The following is a 22,465-nucleotide window of genomic DNA, read 5'->3' as shown; positions in this document are numbered from 1 at the left end:
TCTGCAGTCTATGAATTTTTCCCAGGACTTTTTTTTTTTTTTTTTTTTTTTTGAAGAGAAGATGACGTTTCTCCAGATGTTTTTCCGGGTAATTGTTTTTAAATAAACAAAGTAAAATATAGCTGAGTGTTTTCTTCACTCTAAAGCAATGCAACATAGCATCTTAGAGCGACCATAATAATATGTTCAGCTTTGAGGTATGGAGGGAACATAGCACTGCTGGCTTGGATCTTTAGGCTGCTACGTCTGTGTTTATACACCTTTTCATGTCATTGTTCCCTTTCATAATTACTCCCATGTCAACGTCAGGCTCAGGAACACAATCATATGACAAAGCACAGAGGACAAAGGACATGTCATCCAATCTGTTCTCCAAAACGTTAGATCTTAAGAGAGGAAAGAGCCAGTCTCTGACACTCAGGCAAGAGCTTGATATCTTTTCCCATCAAAGGTCAGCAGAGGACACAGTTGCTGCATCACTACAATTCTTTCTACATGAAGTTTTCCATTTATTTAGATAAAGGGAATGTGATTAGAGAGCTCTCTGAAATTCCCTCAAGATATCAGACATCTGGAATTTCCTTAAGAGATCTATCCATTAGTTGAATCACTTGCATACTTAGAAAAATGCTAAGTAGTAAGAGATCCTGCCATTAAGATGTAGGCTTTTCAACTAAGTTGCTACAAGAAAATAAACATGTCACAGGGGCTCAAAACTCTGATGAAAAGTGATGTCACCTTTATCATCTCATTTGTCATTGAAAATGTCACTTTAAGCATGGCCCATAAGGGAGCCTGAAACACTTGTGTCAAGGGTTAGTATCTACTTTCAAAACCAGCCAGAAAGCAGGCTTCTGATGGTGATAGGACTATCACTAGCATCTGCTGCTAAGACTTAACACTTAAATATACACCACACAGGGGCCTCTGGGTGGCTCAGTCGCTTAAGCATCTGACTTCGGCTCAGGTCATGATCTTGTGGTTCGTGAGTTCGAGCCTCGCATCGGGCTCTGTGCTGACAGCTCAGAGCTTGCAGCCTGCTTTGGATTCTGTGTCTCCCTCTCTCTCTGCCCTCCCTTGCTCGCACTCTGTCTCTCTCTCTCTCTCTCTCTCTCTCTCTCTCTCAAAAATACATAAACATTAAAAGAAATAAAAAAAATGCACTGCACATTCCGCCTCATATTGATATGTGTTATCTCTTAAAACTTACATCAACCCTACGAGGTAGGTTCGCTATCATCTCCACTTTACAAATCAGGAAATCAAAGAGAGAAATAAGAGAGAATAGAGAATAATAGAGAAAACAAGAGAAAAGTAGAGAAATAAGTTCCCTTGCCCAAGGTCACACGGGAACTGCATGGCAAAGGCAGGATTCGAATCCAGCCTGAAGGCAGAGCCCCAAATTGCCAACATTGTGCTGCACTGTCTCCACTAACACCAAAATCCTCCTTCTACTGAGTGCTTACTAAGTACTTAGGACTGAGCTAAGCACTTTTCAGATATTATCTTTTCTAGTCCAGGATAAAATTCCACCTCTTTTGAACCAGACTTAGTTTTCTTTTTTTTTTTTTTTAATTTTTTTTTCAACGTTTATTTATTTTTGGGACAGAGAGAGGCAGAGCATGAACGGGGGAGGGGCAGAGAGAGAGGGAGACACAGAATCGGAAACAGGCTCCAGGCTCTGAGCCATCAGCCCAGAGCCCGACGCGGGGCTCGAACTCACGGACCGCGAGATCGTGACCTGGCTGAAGTCGGACGCTTAACCGACTGCGCCACCCAGGCGCCCCCAGACTTAGTTTTCTAATGAAGCTCCTAAGCTGGGTATGCATACACTAAAGCAAAACTCTTGATAATTATCTAATGAAATAAGATTCTCAACAAACATACTTTCTGAGCTTTAGGCCAGAAATGTTACCAACACAACATTGGATTCACACTATTTTTTTTCCATTTCACTCGAATACAACCAGAGTTTGTTGTAGGACCCCGATCGATTGAAATGTGGTACCATCAAATTTTGCTGTTGCTCTTACTTTAAAAAAGACATCCCTACAATTTAAAAGAAACATTTTCTTCTTTTACTGGGGAAGACGCGCCTTACCGCTGTATGTAAGAGTTATTCACACCACGGTGGTCCAAGTCGTGGCTGAGAGCAGCAATCAGCAGGGCGAGTGTCTCTAGGTCGGTCAGCTTGTTCTACATGACCAAAGACGTCAGAGGAAAGAAAGAGAAAGGCAATTTGGTGAAGTTCATTAGAATACCTCTTCTCACCAATCATGTATTTGTGTTTCCGACTAGCTTTTCATATATGCTTATTTATGGTTGCAAAGGACTCATGCTGGAATCCTAGTCTGCAGGCAGCAAGTGGTACTTTGTCTTTCGAATGGGATTATTACAAATGTCATTCTCACCAGAAGGAGCTGAAATGCCTCCAACAATCAATAATCTGTCCACCTCTAGTAAATACCATTAACTCTTAATTATCTACATGTATGTGGAATAATCAAAATAAACTTTAAATAATTGTTGTCTCTCTGCCTTCTGGTTCCCTGAAGATTCTGCTGCTCTCACTCTCTGCCAGCAGTTGTCGTATCCCTAAGGAACACAGACAATGTGAACAGTAAGCAAAACAATAGAAAGTAAGAGGATTGGGAATGAAAATCTGGCTTTAAAAAGTTGCACAATATATTCTAAAGCCAAACATAGGTTATTTTTGTAATATCTGCCATTTGTATTATTTACACTACTGTTCTCCTTCATCAGTAAGAAAATAAGTTGAAATTATCAGCTCCACTCTGCTGGAAACTCTCAACTCGCCATGTTATATGTTGATGACAGAGAAAAAGATCCTGATTTTGTTATTCTTCATAAAAAGCAAGGATAGTTTTCAGTGGTATAATCCTGATGACCTTTCCATAGCTCAAAAGAAGTTTACCCTATTTCTTACAAACGTTGCTATGGCAGGAAAATACTACTATGGTATTGCATATGGCTTCTTGGACAACAATTCCTTCTCTTAGCTCTAGCCAGTGTGCACCCTAGGGAAGTAGAGACAGAGGATGCCATTTTTAGAATTTACTTTAAAAAAAAAGAGCATGGAAGCTCTGAATTAAAAGCAGTGATATGATGGATGCCTGGAATCACTTACCTAGAATAACTAGTCAATTCCCACTGAAGTTAGAATCTAAGGACAGAGATATGGATAAAATTTGGCCTGGAAAGCAATGAATTACTTGAATGTTCCCTGCATTGATCTTCCTTGTAACATCCTATGGTCAATGTATATGATATGAAAAAGCTTTCCATGACATAGTACTTAGAAGATTTAACTGAGGGCTCCAGAGAAAATGCGATAGAGAGCCCTGGACCTATCTATGAAGTCACGTGGGTGGATTTTGAGGAATTTTACTATGGAACAGGTTGAATGTGGACACGAGAAATCTGATTATTTTTCTTATACGGTAGAAATTTCCTCTGGAGAATGTATTTCTTTGCCCAAAGACTATTAAATTTAATGTGAAGTAATTTTAAAGATTTAAAAAAATATGCCATGTAGGTTACATATGAAAGAAAATTAATAACTAAGTATTTTGCCATGCTAGTCTTCTTCAATTAATAAGATGTAATTTATTTTGTATCTGGCAATAAATATTCCAATCATCATTAGTGCACATTAAAAAAAAAAACTTGAAAGAATATGTTGTAAACTTTACCACTAAAGCAAGAAAAGGTCTTAAATATAAAAATGGCTCTCAAAAGTACCTGAATCTTGCCTGCTTTTAGAGCAGCAAACATGCACTGAGCTGTATTAAAGGCGTGTCTCCAATTATGATAGGCAACATTCTTCCGGTAATTCTTCTTAACACTTAAAATCCACCTGCAAAGAACCTTTAGGGAATAAAGCATAAGCAGTAACAATACTTGTTAACATCTATCACACATTTACTATGTTCCAAAGCATTTACATCTAACCCTCATAACTCCGAGGGAGGCGCTACTACTTTGATCATTTTACAGGTGAGGAATTCGACTTTCAGAAAGGTAACTTGCCCAAGGTCACATTGCTCGCAAAGGGTGGGGCTAAAATTCAATTTTGAGCAATCTGACTTCAGAGCCCACCATGTTAACCACCATGCTAACTAAATGAGATGTAAAATGCAAGACAGCTCTAAGGTATTTTTGGCATGGGTAGGGAGGGCACTGACTAGCTTTTTAAAAGACATTGTGTTCAGGTGCCATCAATTAGGAGAGTCCAAATGGTCCATTATGTATGAATTCACTTCTAGAGAGCCATGGAAACAGCTACTCTCAAGTTCTTTTCATGCTCCCAGTTTTTATTTCTGCAACAATTTTTAATTCTGCTCTGCAATTTCAATTCAGAACAAGGCTGTCAGGGGTGGATTGGGGGCTAACATATACAGCACACGTCCAAGGACAAAACGGAGCTCCAAGTCCTGATGCAATCAGCAAGTCTTTTGTCCCTTTTAAACTACGCTTAAATATTCAGGCAGAGTTACTGCTTGGTTACCAAGAAGTAATGTTTAAATATATACGTAAAATAAAGCCCTGGGGTCCACATGAAAAAGACATATTTTAAAAGATGGAAAAAAAGGGACAGACCTCGGAAATCTCAAAAGCTGGGTTTAATTCAACTTCTAAGTAGTGTATTCAGTAAATCCCCAGGGACTCACGGGCCCTAAGCATGGTTATTTTTTGTTTGTGTTAGCATCAGAGTCTGCCTCTCTTCCATTCTGAATGATTTACTATACTTTGGGGGATCCGTAAAAATAAATATGTACTTCTTCCTACGTATATCCCTGGAGATACTTCAAACACAAAAAGCATTGCCCTGGGATATGGAAAAAGTACCAGGGAAAAGAATGTTGCTTTAACAATATTCAACACAGAATGACTGGCTGCAGAAGCAGGCCAAAAACAAGGTTTCTTCATTGTTGGTAGAAATTGCTTACATGGGATTTGGTAGAAAATCTGTGCTCTCATAACCTTCCTTTTCTTTTTTGGTCTTTTTGTTCCTGTTCTATAACACAGTTCACAGGGAATTCTGATAACAAGCAACCCTAATGTCCCATAGCTCTTGAACCTCCAAGTCACCATACTTAGCAGAGGATTTCTGTGTGACTACGACTGACATGTGTTAATACCAAGTATATTGCAGTTTCTTTCATCGTGACCATTTCTGAACAAAATCAGCTAGAAAGATGATAGCTTCATCTTATTAGCAGAACTTTAAGTAAGAGCTCTAAACTTTCTTTCATATGCTTAGAAACTGTAAAGTGTTACAGAGAATTACTGGTGATTAATTAAATACTCAAGGAAAATATTCAGGAAAACACAGAAATTTAACCTATGAACATATCTCTTTACTAATCATACATCTGTAGATGCAATTAAATATGCACACATATCATATAATGTTAACTAATGACCAAAATGACTTTATGAAATACAATTCCTGATGGACTATTCAGTTATGCTTCTAACAAGAGGGGCCTAAGAGAACTGGGTCATCCAATGGATGTAATAGTTAGAAACTAGATTTAAATACAGTTTTAGATTCTGTTATCAGGAGATCTTTTAAAAACATTTTTTTATTTGAGTATAGTTAACATAGAATGTTACAATAGTTTCAGGTACACAACATAGTACTTCTCTATATGTCATGCTGTATTCACCACAAGTGTAGCGACCATCTGTCACCACACAATGCTATTACAACATTACTGACTGTTTCCCTATGATTTGCCATTCATTCCTGTGACTTATTCATTCCACACATAAGTGGAGGCCTGTAGCTCCTACTCTTCCTCACCCATTTTGCCCATCCCCCCAACCCCTTTCCCTTTGGCAACCAGCAGTTTGCTCTCTATATTTATAGGCCTATCAGGATGTTCTTAACAGCATTTAGGAAAATTATGGTCAGATCGGCTCAGTGCTTGATGGACATGCTTGGCGTGTTCAAATCTGAAATACAGTCTTTTGTACAGGACTACTGAATAATTATGTGCAATTTGGATGACTCTAGGGAGCATGCTCAATACCCTGAATCAGTCTCCAACAATTACAGAGGCTTCCTAAGTCCTGGGTGGCAGACTCAAAATGCTCTGGGAGAAAGAGAAGAAACAGAAAATAGCTCAGTTCCTGCCTTCAAGAAGCTCAATCAGCAGTGAAAATAATAAAAGTGCACATATAAAGGAAATAAATCCAATCGAGAAAACAAATTTTCAACAGTACTCCAAGTGGAGTGAAGTTAAACCTAAGGTTGAGTCAGGCTCTGAGGAAGAGAAAAGCATGTTGTGGCAGGAAGTGGGGCAGACTTTCAAGTGGGACAGTCCATTCAGGAGGAATGACATGTAACAGACAGAATGTGAAAATAAGCACAGCAAATGCAGATTTGTTCAAGTTGAGTCAAGAGTCCATTTCATAGATGAGCAAGAGCAATGGTTGTGATGTTAATAGGAGAGTGACTCAAGATCTGGAAGCCAAGAAGAGACATGAAGACTTGACATATCTTTCAGTAGGAAATATTCTTTGTCATGATGCTAACATCCTCACCAGCAATAACATTTTAATTTTATCATCCTAAAACTATACTGACAAGAATATCTGAAATAAACATGACAGAAGAGTCACTAAGGCAGGAAGGTCAATCAGAATGACTGCTATTCAAATTGATGTTTGCCAGAATCAGAATAGTAGTTAATCAAACAGAAAAGGAGAGTAAATGAATGAGACACAGAGGAAAAGTATCTGCCTTATAGTCAAAAATTGAAGGAAAGGTAAGAATAAAGATTGCTAAAGAAATTCTGAGTGACTGTCTTCATATGCGACACTCAAATGCTATCTGAAAACGTATGGGTTTTTAAGAAATAAGTCAACTTATAAGAATTTCATAAACAGGTAAAAGGATCACATTCCTTTGTTCTCGCCAGGCCCTTTAAACAGCATCATTGCTAGTTTAAAGTAAGGAAATCTGAGAACGGAAAGGGATTTGAAATGTTATCTTGCTTTTTAAGGTCCTGTAACTAGCAAGAAGCAGAACCAAGATTCACATTTAGAACTGGCCTTAAATGAGGTCTTTATTCCATTAATAGAAAAGGCTATTAAAAATGAGCCCTATAAAGGGCGCCTGGGAGGCTCAGTGGGTTGAGGGTCCGACTTGGGCTCAAGTCATGATCTCATGGTTGGTGGGTTCAAGCTCCGCGTCAGGCTCTGTGCTGACGGCTTGGAGCCTGCTTTGGATTCTGTGTCTCCCTCTCTCTCTGCCCCTCCCCTGCTCTCTCTCTTTCTCTCAAAAATAAACATTAATTTTTTTTAAATGAGCCCTATAACCTATAGTAGAGAAATTGGATGGGGTGATACAACCATTGTCAAATTTGGCTGAAGGAAGGAAGAAGTGACATGTACTCTATAACTGTCTTAGGTACTGTGTTAAGCAGCAAAACACCATCTACACACATACACATGCATACAAACAGACAATCACATCGATGCATGTGTCATTCTCACAAGACCCTCATAAGGAAGTCATACCATTATCCCCAACTAACAGACTGTGAAACTGAGAACTTGAGAGATTTAGTAGGGCTATAACTCAAAATTCATGACCTTTTTACTCTTATCATGCTATCTGAATTTCTTCATTTGAAAACACAGACAATAACAACCAGAGAACCTTTCTTGAGGGCTTCTTGAAATAATCAAATGACATGATATCCCTTAATCAACATGTTTTAGTAAGAGTGAAGTATTAATTAGACTTCACAGATAGTAGTTCTTTGTTTTCATCCAAGAGTAATAGAAACTTTGGCTAAATTTAAGAAAGAATACCCCAAGAATACCATAAATGACACTATATTACCGTTAGCTCTATTAGTCCTGAGTTTTCATTCCTAACTGTGTGAGGCTTTTGAGAGCAGGACAGCTCTTCGCTCAAATGAATACTTAGCACAGTGCTGGGTACACTGTTTATGTTAATAAATTTTCATTTTATGAATTAATGGATTGCTAAATAGTAGAGGCCTTCAAGGTATTTAAATTTCCAGACAGGAAATCTGTATAAGAAGACTAGAAATTCAACTGACCAGGGAAAGAACAAAGAAACCAAAAAAAAACAACTTTAAAGGTAAATTACTACATTTTGTTTTCAAACAATCCTTTCTATTCTCCCTTATTCTTTGATGCTAATACACATAGCCATTATGAAGATTTTCCCTGCACTCTGCAGCTGGTATTAGAAGATTCTGCCTGAAGTCTTGCTGTTTTCTGAGAGGTGAATAAGTAATCAACAGGGGTTAAAATCAGTTTTCATCCACACCCCACAGAGGTAACCACTCTTGTTCGAACCACAGGCTTGGCTTCACATCAAGCGCCTGTACTCCCTTATTTCCAAAGGAGTTCACTCTGTTTTGGTCCTTCCCTGGCCTGTGTGATCATAACCTCTGCAATGAGATCAAGTTACTTCCGTTTAAAATTCTTCAGTGACTCACCACTGTTTTTCAGAATAAAATCCAAATTCCTCTGAACAGCTTACAAGGTTACATATGATTTGCATCGTAACCTTCCTCTCCACTTGCTTCCCTTGCCACTCTCACTCCCCCTCCACTAAGGCTCCCAGCCCATCCCCACTCTGTCCCCCTGGCTTTGTACATCCTGCTCCCACTATTGGGGATAATGTCCCCTATTCTTCCACCTGGTGTTTGATGCATAGTAAAAATCCAATACGTGTCTTGTTAGGGTTGATCATTTTTCTTTGAAAATCTCAGGGATGCATTAGGTGACAGTATATTAATTGCTGAGACTTAAAAATCCCTATTCATACTAATTCTCTCTTAACACACACACACACACACAAACACACACACTTTTCACTTTTCCAAAGGACATGACTTATTCCTACCTCATGTTTCATCTGGAAGTTCTGCACAAGGTTGAGGTCAGTGAACATCCGAATTGTACACAGTGCCGTTTCTAGGTCAGACAGCTCAAAGTCACTGAAACTGAAGTCAGTAATTTTAAGTGTCTGAGCAGATGGTACAACAGCAGCCTTAGGTGAAGAGAGAAGAACAAAATGAAATAAAGCTGTTAATTTTATAAAGCAGCAGTGATTCACAAAGTTTTCTCACTTTACTACAGGGAAATAGTGCATTGTGTTTATTTTTTCTTTCTGATGTGTACTCTAGAAATCTTTTGGTATAGGAGCTACTTCTGTTTTTTGGTTTTGTTTTTCAAATGAATCACTGGGGGAGGGGTGGGTAACTAATATGGTTCCAGGAAGATTAGGTAGAGGAGAGACGGTGACTACCCTGAGGTTGTACCTACAATAATAAGCAAAACTAAGGACTCCAGTGATCTGGCCCGTTTATACCCACTTAGTCATTCAGCAGATATTTACTGAGTAATTATTCTGGACCTGTCCCAGTACTATGGGCTGGGAATCAAGTGGTGAGCAGGATAACGATAATGTTCTAAGTATTGAATTCTCAAGACAATCTTATTAAGTTGACACTCTAGCTCTATTTTTCAGGTACAGAAGCTTTAAGCACAAAGAGGCTAACTGCCTTACCCATAATAGCCAGCTAGTTAAGGAATGGAGCCCAGCTTCGAATCCAGGCGAACTATCCTATTTTCAGATTTGACACCATCTCTACTAGAGACGAAGTCACCCAAGCCTGATCATGAGTCACCTAGAGTGCCTACTAAAAAACACCTCAGTGATTCTGACTCAGGAGATCTGGGATGGGTCTTGAGAAGCCAGTTTTGTTTTTTGGAGGAGGATCTGTTTTTTAATTAGTATCATTGGTTTTGATTCGATTATCATTTAATTGTAGTAAACACCCCTGAATTCTTCACATATACCTTGCTCTTTTTCACCTGCTTTTTGTACCTCTTGTTTCTCCGATAAAGTACCTACTCTCTTTAACTGATGGACTCCTTTAAGACACAGCTCCCATCCAAAAAGGACTGGATGCCCTTCAGAGCGGACCCCACCTTGGCAATACCTGCTTAATTACAGGAAGTTCACTATAATGTAATTTCCCGTTTATCTGTCTCCTAAGTACAGTGGGATCTATAGGCAGGACTGTATCTTTGTACCCAACTTTGTATCCACTGTGACTACTGATGGCTGATGGATACAGCTTTGGTATTTGTTGACATGAACGTTTATTAAATGAGTGAGAGGGAAAAATTTTATTCCCTTCACTTTCTATGAGTCATAAGTTCCAGTTTTAAGGTCCCAAAACCTCCAAAGAGGGGGAAGCCCATTAACTTGAGTTGGAAAACTAGCCGACCTGGCAAATACATTCCAATCTGTTATACTATTTAAAAATTTGAGAGATTTTAACAACGACAGCAAAAAAGGATTTCTGGCTTTGGAAAAATCAGGCCATTCCGAGCCCCAATTCTCATGAAGCAACACTGGCCAAGGCCAGGGCACCTGGCTCCCTCAGACTGAGCAGAACTTTCAGGCTCGTCTCTTAGATTTCCTATCAGGCCCCTGTGGGCATCAGAACATGCAGGAACCCCATTCCTTCACCCCCTAGGCCATCCCCTCCCAGCACTTCAACTGCTTTAGCCAGATTGGACTGCAATCTACCTGATGAAAAGAGGCTTTAACTTGGTGCCAGGCAGAGAGAAGACAAATTAGGAAATCTGAACCCGATTTCTTCCCCTTAATGTCTTTTCCTCATCTCCCTCCAAACCCCTTACTTTTCCTATGAGTATCTAGGATATCACTACTCCACTTTACCTCCATCTTTTGGGAAGTAAAAAGATCAAAATAATAAAATCTCATGAAGCAATCTACAGCTTTCCCCAACCAATCTTGGGGTGCTAGCCCATTCTCCTGCTCGCTTGACCTTTATATTGTACTCATGTATACCAGGCATGTTTAAACTTTAAGTTAATGCCCCCTCTTCATATTCCAAACTAAGAATTTCTTCCCAAGCCCAAAATTCACGAGAAAATATGCCTTCTGTTAAGTCAATTCCACAGGCTACTGCGAGGGCTGAAACAGGGGAAGAGAGGAGGATTTAAATGTTTAGATAAAGGGCTTCATTGTTTACACCGGCCTCCGACATCAGAGATTGGAGCAGTCAACTGGAGCGCAGCTCAGAAGTGTGGAGGTGGGAATAAGCCCACCTTTTAACTCGAGGCAGATTGCTGCTGTTTCCCTTAAACAGACTGCACTCAACAAGAGAACAGATGTTTTTTCCTTAGGGCACCATTATTCTTACGGAAGAAGTTTTCTTTCTCTCCTTCCACAAAGGATATTCTAAAAGCTATGGGACAAAGGCAGCCAACACAGCTTGTGCCTCTCCCCTTGACACTCTAATTCCCAAACCCTCTAGTGAGAGAAAAGAATCTTTTGCTTGTTCTATCACACCACACCACCGACTCAACCTTTCAGAGATGATCCAGTGGGGATGTATAAACATTTTCCTTCAGAACCTGGTGGTCAGTGATACATGGGTTCAGAATTCTCGGAACTGATTGCTAACAAGCCATAAGAAAGTTGGATGTCATTTATAGCCCTTGTAAACTGCTTCTTTGACCATCATAAGACAATTCAACTTTCCGTTTTTCTCGAAAGGTCTTGGGATAAAGGTGACTTTAGATAAAACATATTACCTGTAAATATTACTTCCCATTTTATAAAACAAAATATTCTACAGTTTACTAATAGCAGAGAATAGGGTTTGTGGTATTTCTGGGATAGGCTATGTTATATATAATTGTGGATTTTCACAATCGCTTCTTTTAGTGACACCTTATTTTGTTAAGTGACTTTAGGGGATAATATAACTTATTGCATCGTGGTATTGAAGACTAGCAGAAATAACATTTTTAAAAAGATTTTATAAAGCACATTTTATAAATGGGTATGTGTCTTCTGGTTGCATAATCCAATTCAACTATCATACCATCTAATCCCAACAAATACCAGTTATTCCTCTACATGGAAGCATAATGCCTGTGACTCCCCAGGCAACAGTGTTTAGATATTTTATTGCTTAATTCAAATATCGTTGAGCTCTTCTAGAGTTGGGAGTTTAATCTGTGTCAAAAATAACCAAATATGGAATGCAAAAAGTACACGAAGCCCAGTGGGTTAAAGATTCAATCTGGTAAAAAGGTCAATAGTATAATATCATTTTTCTTCTATAATTGGATCTGCCACTCAACCTAATGAAGAAACTAGGCTAGCTTTCATGACACTTTAGAGGGGATTCTTCATTTAAGTCACGTTTTTATGACTTCCTGTTTTTTATGACCCTCTTTTCTAAAGCTGTGGCTCTTTTTCACCATTTTTGCAAAATTTTTAAAAAACACAACCAACTTTGGCAGTGAAATTCACTAAGGGTGGAACGAAACACATCCTTGGGAGTAGGGCTGGATTGGGTTAAAGGAAGTAGTAGTATTCAGAATTTTTAAAATACTTTAATTTCTCTGCCATCGTTACTCAAAAGCAGTTGTTCTGAACACCATCTTGACGGATATGGAGCTAAATGTTAAACTGACCACCAGCTAACAAAATCCTAGATTAGCTACCACATTTGCATTTCAGCATTAGATAATGACCATGAAAAGAGGGGCTTTAAAGTGAAGCACATGGTAAAACAGTATGTTTGCTATTAAGGGGTTCCAGTCCCGATGTTCCACAGACTTTATCACCCTCAACAAGATGTTCAACCACTCTGTCAAATTCTCACCTGTAAAATGAAGGGGCAGGGGTGGACTAGAGTGTCTCTAAGATTTAATATTCTGAATTTATGGTATATTTATCTCTCTGGCCACAGGACTCCAGGACCTCTTATTGTCTTCTCTTTTGGAACCAGAAGCCACCCTGTATGGGGCACCTGAATCTTGCCACTGACCTTCCTGTACCAGGCTCAATCTCTCTCTCCGACCCTCTCATCATTTAAGGTAAATGGATGGATGCACCGTAGCTGTTGTGGCTATGTTGTGTTTTTCATGCTCGATTCCACATTCGTGTCACTGTCAGGCTTCTTGACACATGAGAGAAAGGAATCTTCCACAACTCCTGGCTAAACAGAGGACCACTCTCTGCATGAGTGTAGAGGAGGATTAGACTGGGGATGTGGCAGCCTCTTTACTTACTGTAGTAATGCTCTAAATGAAAATTTGAGTTTCCTGAAATCACCATTTTTTTTTTTTTTTTTTTTTTGGTGGGGGGAGGAGGTCTATACTTTTGCCATTTGTTTTTAAGGTTGATTAATACTCTTTCTCACTTCCAGGCCTCTTTAACTGTTTTTCCTCCGCTTAGAATGCATCCCCCCAAGTTTTCATATAGCTAGTTCTTTTCTTATCCTTCCCACCTGCACCAGGGAAACATTCACTGGTACATCCCTTTGGGAGATACTATAGCCAGACTCCATCAGCATCTATTTCAACCTTCTACTGGTGAGCCTTCATTTTTTTGAAGAGTTTAGAAAACTCAAAAGTATACTTCTCTGCTCCCTTTGCGGCCAGGGTTCTAGCTTAGTTTTGGTTTCTTCAGTGAACTACAGGCATACTTTGTTTTACTGCATTTTGCAGACATTGTGTTTGTCTGTTTTTTTAAACAGTTGAAGATTAATGGCAACCCTGCATCGAGAAATCTGTCAGCACCATTTTTTCCTACAGCATCTGCTCTCTTCATGTCTCTGTGTCACATTTTGGTAATTTTCACAATATTTCAAACTTTCCCATTATTATTCTACGTGTTATAATGATCTGTGATAAGTGATCTTTGATATTACTACTGTAATTGCTTTGGGGCACCACAAACTGTGCTCACATAAGATGGTAAACTTAGTCGGTAAATGTGGTATGTGTTCTGACTGCTTCACCAGCCCGCTGTTCCACCATCTCTCTCTCTCTCCCTCTCCTCAGGCCTCCCTATTCCCCGAGACACAACAATATTGAAATGAGGTCAGTTAATAACCCTGCAGTGCCCTCTTCTAAGTGTTCAAGTGAAAGGATGAGCTGCACATCTCTCACTTGAATCAAAGGTAGAAATGATTAAGCTTAGTGTGCAAGGTATGTCAAAAGCCACGGTAGGCCAAAAGCTAGGCTTCATGCTCTAGTTAGCCAAGTTGAGAATGAAAAGGAAAAGTTCTTGAAGGAAAGTAAAAGTGCTACTCCTGCGAAGGCACAAATGATAAGAAAGTGAAATAGCCTTCTTGTTGATATGGAGAAAGCGTTAGCGGTCTGGATGGAAGATCAAACCAGCCACAAAATTACCTTAAATCAAAGCCTAATCCCAGAGCAAGACCTTAACTCTCTTCAGATCTGTGAAGGCTGAGAGAGGTGAAGAAGCTGCAGAAGAAAAGTCTGAAGCTGGCAGAGGTTGGCTCATGAGGTTTAAAGAAAGAAAATTCTTCATAACATCAAGTGCAAGGTGAAGCAGCAAGTGCTGATGTGGAAGCTGCAGGAAGTTCTCCAGAAGATCTAGTGAAGATAATTAATGAAGGTGGCTACACTAAACAACAGGTTTCCAATAGAGAGGAAGCACCTTCTATTGGAAGAAGATGCCATGTAGGACTTTCACAGCTAGAGACAAGTTATTTGCAAATATCTTCTTCCATTCAGTAGGCTGCCTTTTTGTTTTGGTTTTGTTATGTAAAACCGTTCTTGTTTGATATAGTCCCACTTGTTTATTTTTGCTTTTGTTGCCGTTGCCTGAGGAGACAGATGATGTCAGAGTTTATTGCCTATGTTTTCTTCTAAGAGTCTTATGGTTTCCACTATGACCTTTAAGTCTTTAATCCATTTTGAGTTTATTTTTGTATATAGTATAAGTGGCCCAGTTTCATTCTTTTGCACGTAGCTGTCCAGTTTTCTCAACACCATTTACTGAAGAGACTGTCTTTTAACCGTTGTATATTCTTACCTTCTTTGTTGAAGACTAATTAACCATAGGTCAATACATTGATTGACCTCCTGACCTCAAACCTCCTGACCACAGATTTCTGCACTCTTTAGTCAGTTGCATTGGTCTATGTGTCTGTTTTTGTGCCAGTAGTAAACTGTTTTGATTACTCAGCTTTGTAGTATAGTCTGAAAACAGCAAGCGTGATTCCTCCAGCTTTGCTCTTCTTTCTCAAGGTTGCTTTGGTTATTGGGGGGCTTTTGTGGTACCATGCAAGTGTTAGAATTAGTTGTTTGAGTTCTGTAAAAAATGCCATTGGGGGTGACTGGGTGCCTCAGTCGGTTAAGCGTCCGACTCTTTCACTCATCTCTAGGAATTTTTTTCTCTCCTCTTTGATTTGTTCACTGACCCATTGGTTGTTTAGTAGCATATTGAGTAGCCTCCATGTGTCTGTATTTTTTTCCACTTTTCTTCTTGTAATTCATTTAGTTCATACAGTTGTGGTTGGAAAAGACACTTGATAACCCTCTTGTTGGAGTGATCCCTTTATCATTATGTCATGTCTTTCTTTTTCCTGTTACAATCTTTGTTTTAAAGTCTATTTTGCTTTTTTTTTTTTTTTGCTTCTATCTGCATGAAATATCTTTTTCCATTCCTTCATTTTCAGTCTATGTGTGCTTTTATTTTTTTAGAGAGAAAGAGCAGGGGAGGGGCAGAGGGACAGAGAGAGAATCTTAAGCAGGCTCCATGCTCAGCAGAGAGCCTGATGCAGGGCTCAATCTCACCACCCTGGGATCGTGACCTGAGCTGAAATCAAGACTTGAATGCTTAACTGATTGAGCCACCCAGGCACCCCTGTGTGTGTTTTTACATTTCAAGTGAGTCTCTGTAGGTAATGTATAAGTTGGTCTTTTTTTTTAAATCTATTCAGCCACCCTATTTCTTTTGATGGGAGCATTTAGTCTATTTACATTTAATTACAGACAGATATGTAGATATGTACTTCTTGCCATTTTGTTGATTGTTTTCTGGTTGTTTTTGTAGTTCTCTGTTCCTTTTTCTCTTGCTTTCTTCCCGTATGATTTTGTGACTGTCTTTAGGGTCATGTTTTTATTCCTTACTCTCAATTTTTTGTATATCTATTGTAGGCATTTCATTTGTGGTTACCATAAAGTTCATATATAACTTCCTAGGTATAGACCAGTCTGTATTAAGTTGATGGTCACTAAATTTCAAGCACATTCTAAAGCATTAGATTTTCATTCTACCCAATACATTTTTTGACATCATATTTTACACATATTTTGTGTATTCTTTGAATAATTATTGTAGATATAGAAAATTTTTATTACTTTTGTCTTTTAAACTCCATAATAGTTATATAAGTGGTTGACCTAGTACCTTTACTATATCTTTACCTATACCAGTGAGATTTTTTAAAATAATTTTCTTATTGCTAATTATGGCTTTTCCTTTTCCATTTAATGAAGTATCTTTTAGTTTCTTGTAAGGTCAGTTTAGTGGTGATAAACTCCTTTAGCTTTTGCTTATTGAGGAATCTCCTTATCTCGCCTTCAATGCTGAATGATAACCTTGCCAGGTAGAATATTATTGTTGTTGTTTTCCTTTCAGCAGTTTGAATATATCATACCACTCCCTCTGGCCTATAAAGTTTCTGCTGAAATATCAGCTGATAATTTTATAGGGGCTCCCTTGTATGTAACTAGTTGTTTTTCTCTTGCTGCTTTTAAGATTATCTCTTTATCTTTAACTTCAGACATCTTGATTATAATGTGTCTTGGTATGGGTGCCTTTGGGTTCATCTTTTTGGGGCTCTCTGTGCTTCCTGGAGTTGAGTGTTTTCTTCCTTCACCAGGTTAGGGAAGTTTTGTGGCATTATTTCTTCAAGCAGGTTTTCTGTCCCTCTCTCTCTCTCTTCACCTTCTGGAACCCCTATAATGTGAGTGTTAGTATGCTTAATGTTGTCCCTTAAACTATTGTCACTTTTAAAAATTTTCTTTTCTTTTTGTTCTCATTGGGTGATTCTCCCCTACCCCTACCCTAATCTTAGAGAATCTGTACTTCTGCATCTTCTGCATCTGCTGTTGATTCTAGCTTTTCATTTCAGTTCTTGTATTCTTCAGCTGATTGGCTCTCTTTTGTATTTTCTGTCTCTCTGTTGAAGTTCTCATTGTATTCAACCATTCTTCTCCCAAGATCAATAAGCATCATTATGACCATTTCTTTGAACTTCTTATCTGGTGGATTGTTTATTTCATTTATTTGTTCTCTGCAGTTTTGTCTTGTTCTTTCATTTGGAACATGTTTTTCTGTCTCTTCATTTTGCCCCCTGACTCTCTGTGTTTGCTTCTATATATTGAGTAGATCAGTTATGTCTCCTTGTCTCAAAGGAGTAGCTCTATATAGAAACTATCCTGTGGGGCCCTGTAGTGGAAACTCTCCTGGTTACCCATCCCAGCCAACACCACCCTCTGGGTGTGGCAGGGTGGAGGGCCAATCACTGGTTGTGGTGGGGTGAGGTTACCTGGGGCAGTGCCACTGTCACCAAGGCCACCCATCAGGTGTGGTGAGGCAGACAGCCACTTGAGAGGAGCACTGGCCAGAGCTGGTGGGTTGGGTGAGGCAATTTGCAGGGAAATGCCAGGGTAGGGCAAGCAGTGCTAGCACTGTAGATGGATGGTGTCAGAAACAGCACCTGCTAGATAGGGCAGCTACTCAGGACAAGTAGGTAGAAGGGGAGTGAAAAAAAAAAAAATGGCATTCACAGTACTTCTATCCCTGGATAAAGTTCCAACAGATCCCAAATTAGTTCTGTGCCCTAAATTTAGTCAATTAAATTAGTCAATGAATCTCATTCACATGTAACACAGGTACTTTTCAAACTCTTGCCTCTGCTCTGGGACTCAGAGCAAGTGAGACTGTGCACATGCCCTTTATGAGTGGAGTCTTGATTTCCTGCTGTCTTCTGGCTCTCCTGGACTTAAGCCCCACTGGTTTTCAAAGCCAGATGTTATGGGAGCTCATCTTCCCAGTGCAGGTTTCCTGGGTCAGAGAACCCAATGTGATTACTGGATCCCTGTTCCTCAGAGAGGACCTTTGCAGTCATGATATCCTCCCATTTGCTGCCATGCTGGGGAGGTGTGAGTCCTGAGTTTAGTAGACTGTCTCTGCCTCTTTGCCACTCCTGGTCATCTTGATGTGACTATTTCTTTATATCCTTAGTTGTGTAAAATCTTAGGTCTGCTAGTCTTCAAGTTGTTCTTGGAGATAGTTGTTTTTAAACAAAAACAATTTTTTGTTTTGAGAGACAGAATGTGAGCGGGAGAAGGGCAGAGAGAGGGAGTCACAGATTCCAAAGTGGGCTTCTGGCTCTGAGCTGTCAGCACAGAGCCTGACGTGGGGATTGAGCTCACAAACCATGAGATCATGACCTGAGCCGAAGTCAGATGCTTAATCGACTGAGCCACCCAGGCACCCTGATAAGTTGTTTTATATGTAGTTGTAGTTTTGGTGTGTCCATGGGAGGCAGTGAGCTCTGGATCTTGATTGCAAATCTAAACATTCTATTTCTTGAAGCATTAATGTAGCCAAAACCTAGATTCAATCTTACCTTGCAGGTTGCTGAATTACAGTGTAGTATGAAATCACAGACTTGCCACATCTCTTATGTGAATTACTACATATACCTCAGACCATTCTAGATATTCTAGAATGTCTCTATATTATATAATTTCACAATGCCCTACACTTTAAAGTTATAGCCTTTTTTCTGATTATAATCATATAATATTGTATAATTATGTTATACATACAGTCCTCCACTATTCAAGTTCGAAGAGGGTAGAGACTTATTTATTGTTATGTGGAGCCCACATCGAGTAGGAGGTAAGTATAAATGTGTGAATGAAAATCTTTTTGATATCATCAAGCACCTAACCAGTTCTCCATAATATTTAATTTAATTTAATTTAATTTAATTTAATTTGGCAAAGAGTTATAATACAAATGTTAACATCAATAATGAACCATGCTGTGTCAGAAACAACAGATATTATAGAATATGCTTTCTTACCCTATAGTTCAATTATGAATTTTATTTGCTTTAAAAATTTTTAAATATAGTTGAATTCTTTTCATCTGCACAATAAATATTTCATTACTATAGTTTTTTAACAATCAACTTCAGCTTGTCTTAAGTCTCATTAAAGTTTGATTCATTCACTTCCAAGAACACTGGAAACTCATGATGGGAAAGCGATGACCAATATCCTAGCAACTCTGGCAAGAAGTTACTCAAAATGGTCAATTCTAGATTACTGCCCTCGTGTAGAAAACTGTTTAGACTTTAAACAAAGGTTTACACTTGCTCTTACAACACATGGTACATTTTTCTTCCAGATAGTCCACCTACCTCTTCCACTTAGACTAATTTAAAAAATGAGTGTATACTTCATTGAAGTGCACATTATTAGAAGGGCTGAGGCAAAAAGACTTGGAACATGACAAGGTACATCAAAATCTTGATGCTGCTACTACTAGACTGAGAACTGATTTTCCTCCCACTGTTACCACTACTAACAACTAATACTTCCTGGGCACATAGGTACCAGGAACTCCACTCACAACTCTGCAGGGTAAATTCTTCTATTATCCTCTTTTCATACATAAAGAATCTGAGACACGGAGAAGTCACAGATTTGCCTGAGATCATGGAGCTGGAAGCTGAACCTGGTTTCTCTCTAGCCCTATGCTTCTTTATGTATTTCATCAACTATTACGTTATTTCTAGTTTCATAATCATTTTAAGAAGAAAGAAAGCAAAATCTTATTGGATACTGAAGGAGTTTGGGTTATGTTATTTCAGGCTAGATTATAGGCTCTCTAAAACTTTAGATTTTCCAGAATCTACTGATTGATTCATTCACTCACTTAACAAGATATGTAAACCAGGTTCTTATTCAGCAATCACTAGATGGTAGCTATGATGATGATGATGACTCAAGAACTAATAGCCTGATGGAGAGGATAGGCACATAAATAATTGAAATAATAGTTTTTAAAGTTTAATGACACAAGGATGTTAGTAGTTTGCACGTGCTCCCTAATAACACAACGATAGATAATGAAAGTACATACTTAACTACTTTTTTTAGTCACTTGTGATGGTTAATTTTACGTCTCACTTGACTAGACACACTAAACACTATTTCTATGTATGTCTGTGAAAGTATTTCTGGATGAGATGAGCACTGAATCAGTGGACTCAGTAGACTTCCTTCTTCAATGTGGGTGGACATGATGCATCTGTCCAGGGCGTGAATAGAACAAAAGGTAGAGGATGGAAGAACATGCCTTTTTTGCTTCCTATGAAGTTGGAATATCTCATCTCATCTTCTCAGGCCCTTGGACTTGGATTTCAAGCATCAGCTCCTCTGTTCTCAGGCCTTTAGACTCAAACTGAATTATACCACTGGTTTTCCTGGGTCTCCAACCTTGCAGACATAACACTGCTGGAATTCTCAGCCCCCATAACTGTGTGAGCCAATTCTTCAGAGTAAATCTCTCTCCTACTAGTTCTGTTTCCCTGGAGAACCTGAATATAGTCACCTATTTTTCTAAAGTCAAAGACAACCGACGGACTGGGAAAAGATATTTGTAAATGACATATCGGACAAAGGGCTAGTATGCAAAATCTATAAAGAACTCACTAAACTCCACACCCGAAAAAAAAAAAAATAATCCAGTGAAGCACTGGGCAGAAAACATGAATAGACACTTCTCTAAAGAAGACATCCGGATGGCCAACAGGCACGTGAAAAGATGCTCAACGTCACTCCCCATCAGGGAAATACAAATCAAAACCACTCACACCAGTCGAGTGGCTAAAATGAACAAATGAGGAGACTATAGATGCTGGTGAGGATGTGGAGAAACGGGAACCCTCTTGCACTGTTGGTGGGAATGCAAACTGGTGCAGCTGCTCTGGAAAACAGTATGGAGGTTCCTCAGAAAATTAAAAATAGACCTACCCTATGACCCAGCAGTAGCACTGCTAGGAATTTACCCAAGGGATACAGGAGTACTGATGCACAGGGGCACTTGTACCCCAATGTTTATAGCAGCACTCTCAACAATAGCCAAATTATGGAAAGAGCCTAAATGTCCCTCAACGGATGAATGGATAAAGAAGTTGTGGTTTGAGGCGCCTGGGTGGCGCAGTCGGTTAAGCGTCCGACTTCAGCCAGGTCACGATCTCGCAGTCCCGGAGTTCCAGCCCCGCGTCAGGCTCTGGGCTGATGGCTCAGAGCCTGGAGCCTGTTTCCGATTCTGTGTCTCCCTCTCTCTCTGCCCCTCCCCCGTTCATGCTCTGTCTCTCTCTGTCCCAAAAATAAATAAACGTTGAAAAAAAAATTTAAAAAAAAAAAAAAAAAAAAAGAAGTTGTGGTTTATATATACAATGGAAAGCCACTTGGCAATGAGAAAGAATGAAATCTGGCCTTTTGTAGCAACGTGGATGGAACTGGACAGTGTTAGGCTAAGCGAAATAAGTCAGACAGAGAAAGACAGATACCATGTGTTTTCACTCTTATGTGGATCCTGAGAAACTTAACAGAAGACCATGGGGGAGGGAAAGGGGAAAAAAAAAGAGAGGGAGGGAGGCAAACCATAAGAGACTCTTAAAAACTGAGAATAAACTGAGGGTTGATGGAGGGGTGGGAGGGAGGGGAAGTAGGTATATGCGCATTGAGGAGGGCACCTGTTGGGCTGAGCACTGGGTGTTGTATGGAAACCAATTTGACAATAAATTTCATATTAAAATAAATAAATAAAGTCAAAGAGAATCTATCCTGAACTTTATATAAGACAAACAACCTTTTTTTTTTTTTTTAAATTCAACTGTTTCTCATTATGAAGGCCTCTACACAAGTGTAGAGGGTGGGTGCCTCTTTGTTTACTTAATAGAGAAATAAAACTTTATAGGAAATAATCTATTTGTAAAGTGTATAGTCTCCTTGAAACCCAAAAAGCATGTGTCCATGGAAAATAATATACTTGGGTAAGGTAAATAAAAGGATCATTTAAAAATTATTGAGTTTCTTATTTTGGGTGGATGCCTCATGAAAAAGGTTTATATTTAGCCTGTGGCAAAGTCTCTGGTCACCTCAGAAGAAAATAAAGACATGTGGCCACATGGCTACACAACTTGCTCGACTGTATAACCTTAATACAAAAAAGGTCACACTGCTATCAAAGGCATTCTACCCGCCTTAGGTCTGAAGTATCAAATCTCAAGAGCTAAAATAAAAATTACAAAATAACTCCTAACTGCCAACTGTTACGGCAAGGCTCCCTTATTCAGAAAGTCATTTCTTAAAATAAGTTTGAAAAGAAGAGCTGATACTGAACTTGGCCATCCATAAAATGTCAAATTCTTCCAATTAGCTTCAGTATTGTATAAAGGCATTTTGTTACATTACTCCTGACGTTTATTCATTATAAATGTTAGGATGAAAAGAGGTTTTCCTCAATGATCAGTTATTGAAGGAAACT

General features: G+C 39.0%; 1 protein-coding gene and 1 long non-coding RNA gene across 14 annotated transcripts in view; one reads left to right on the top strand and one right to left on the bottom strand.

Annotated features, from left to right (window-relative positions):
- Positions 1 to 19,094, top strand: part of LOC147581790 (uncharacterized) — a 105,516-nt gene extending 86,422 nt beyond the window's left edge. For 6 of the 9 annotated variants that reach the window (XR_015250275.1, XR_015250271.1, XR_015250273.1 and 3 more), the window contains one exon: positions 12,819 to 19,094. This is a non-coding gene — a long non-coding RNA (uncharacterized LOC147581790). The remainder of the gene's footprint in view (positions 1 to 12,818) is intronic. The other 3 variants (XR_015250270.1, XR_015250272.1, XR_015250269.1) reach the window with 3 other exon arrangements.
- The window catches only part of PDE5A (phosphodiesterase 5A), a 141,580-nt gene that overhangs the window by 27,400 nt on the left and 91,715 nt on the right, over positions 1 to 22,465 (bottom strand). For 4 of the 5 annotated variants that reach the window (XM_025922013.2, XM_086704314.1, XM_086704313.1 and 1 more), the window contains exons 12-14: positions 8,918 to 9,064; positions 3,763 to 3,888; positions 2,102 to 2,196 (exon numbers count right to left, since the gene is read on the bottom strand). In XM_025922013.2, coding sequence (XP_025777798.2) covers positions 2,102 to 2,196; positions 3,763 to 3,888; positions 8,918 to 9,064 — 368 coding nt within the window. The remainder of the gene's footprint in view (positions 1 to 2,101; positions 2,197 to 3,762; positions 3,889 to 8,917; positions 9,065 to 22,465) is intronic. The other variant, XM_086704315.1, reaches the window with a different exon arrangement.

This window comes from Puma concolor, chromosome B1 (assembly GCF_028749965.1).
Source record: "Puma concolor isolate L17-30 chromosome B1, mPumCon1.1.hap2, whole genome shotgun sequence".
Lineage (NCBI taxonomy): Eukaryota > Metazoa > Chordata > Mammalia > Carnivora > Felidae > Puma > Puma concolor.
Note: the sequence above shows the minus strand (reverse complement) of the source record. Positions and strands in the feature narration are given on the sequence as shown.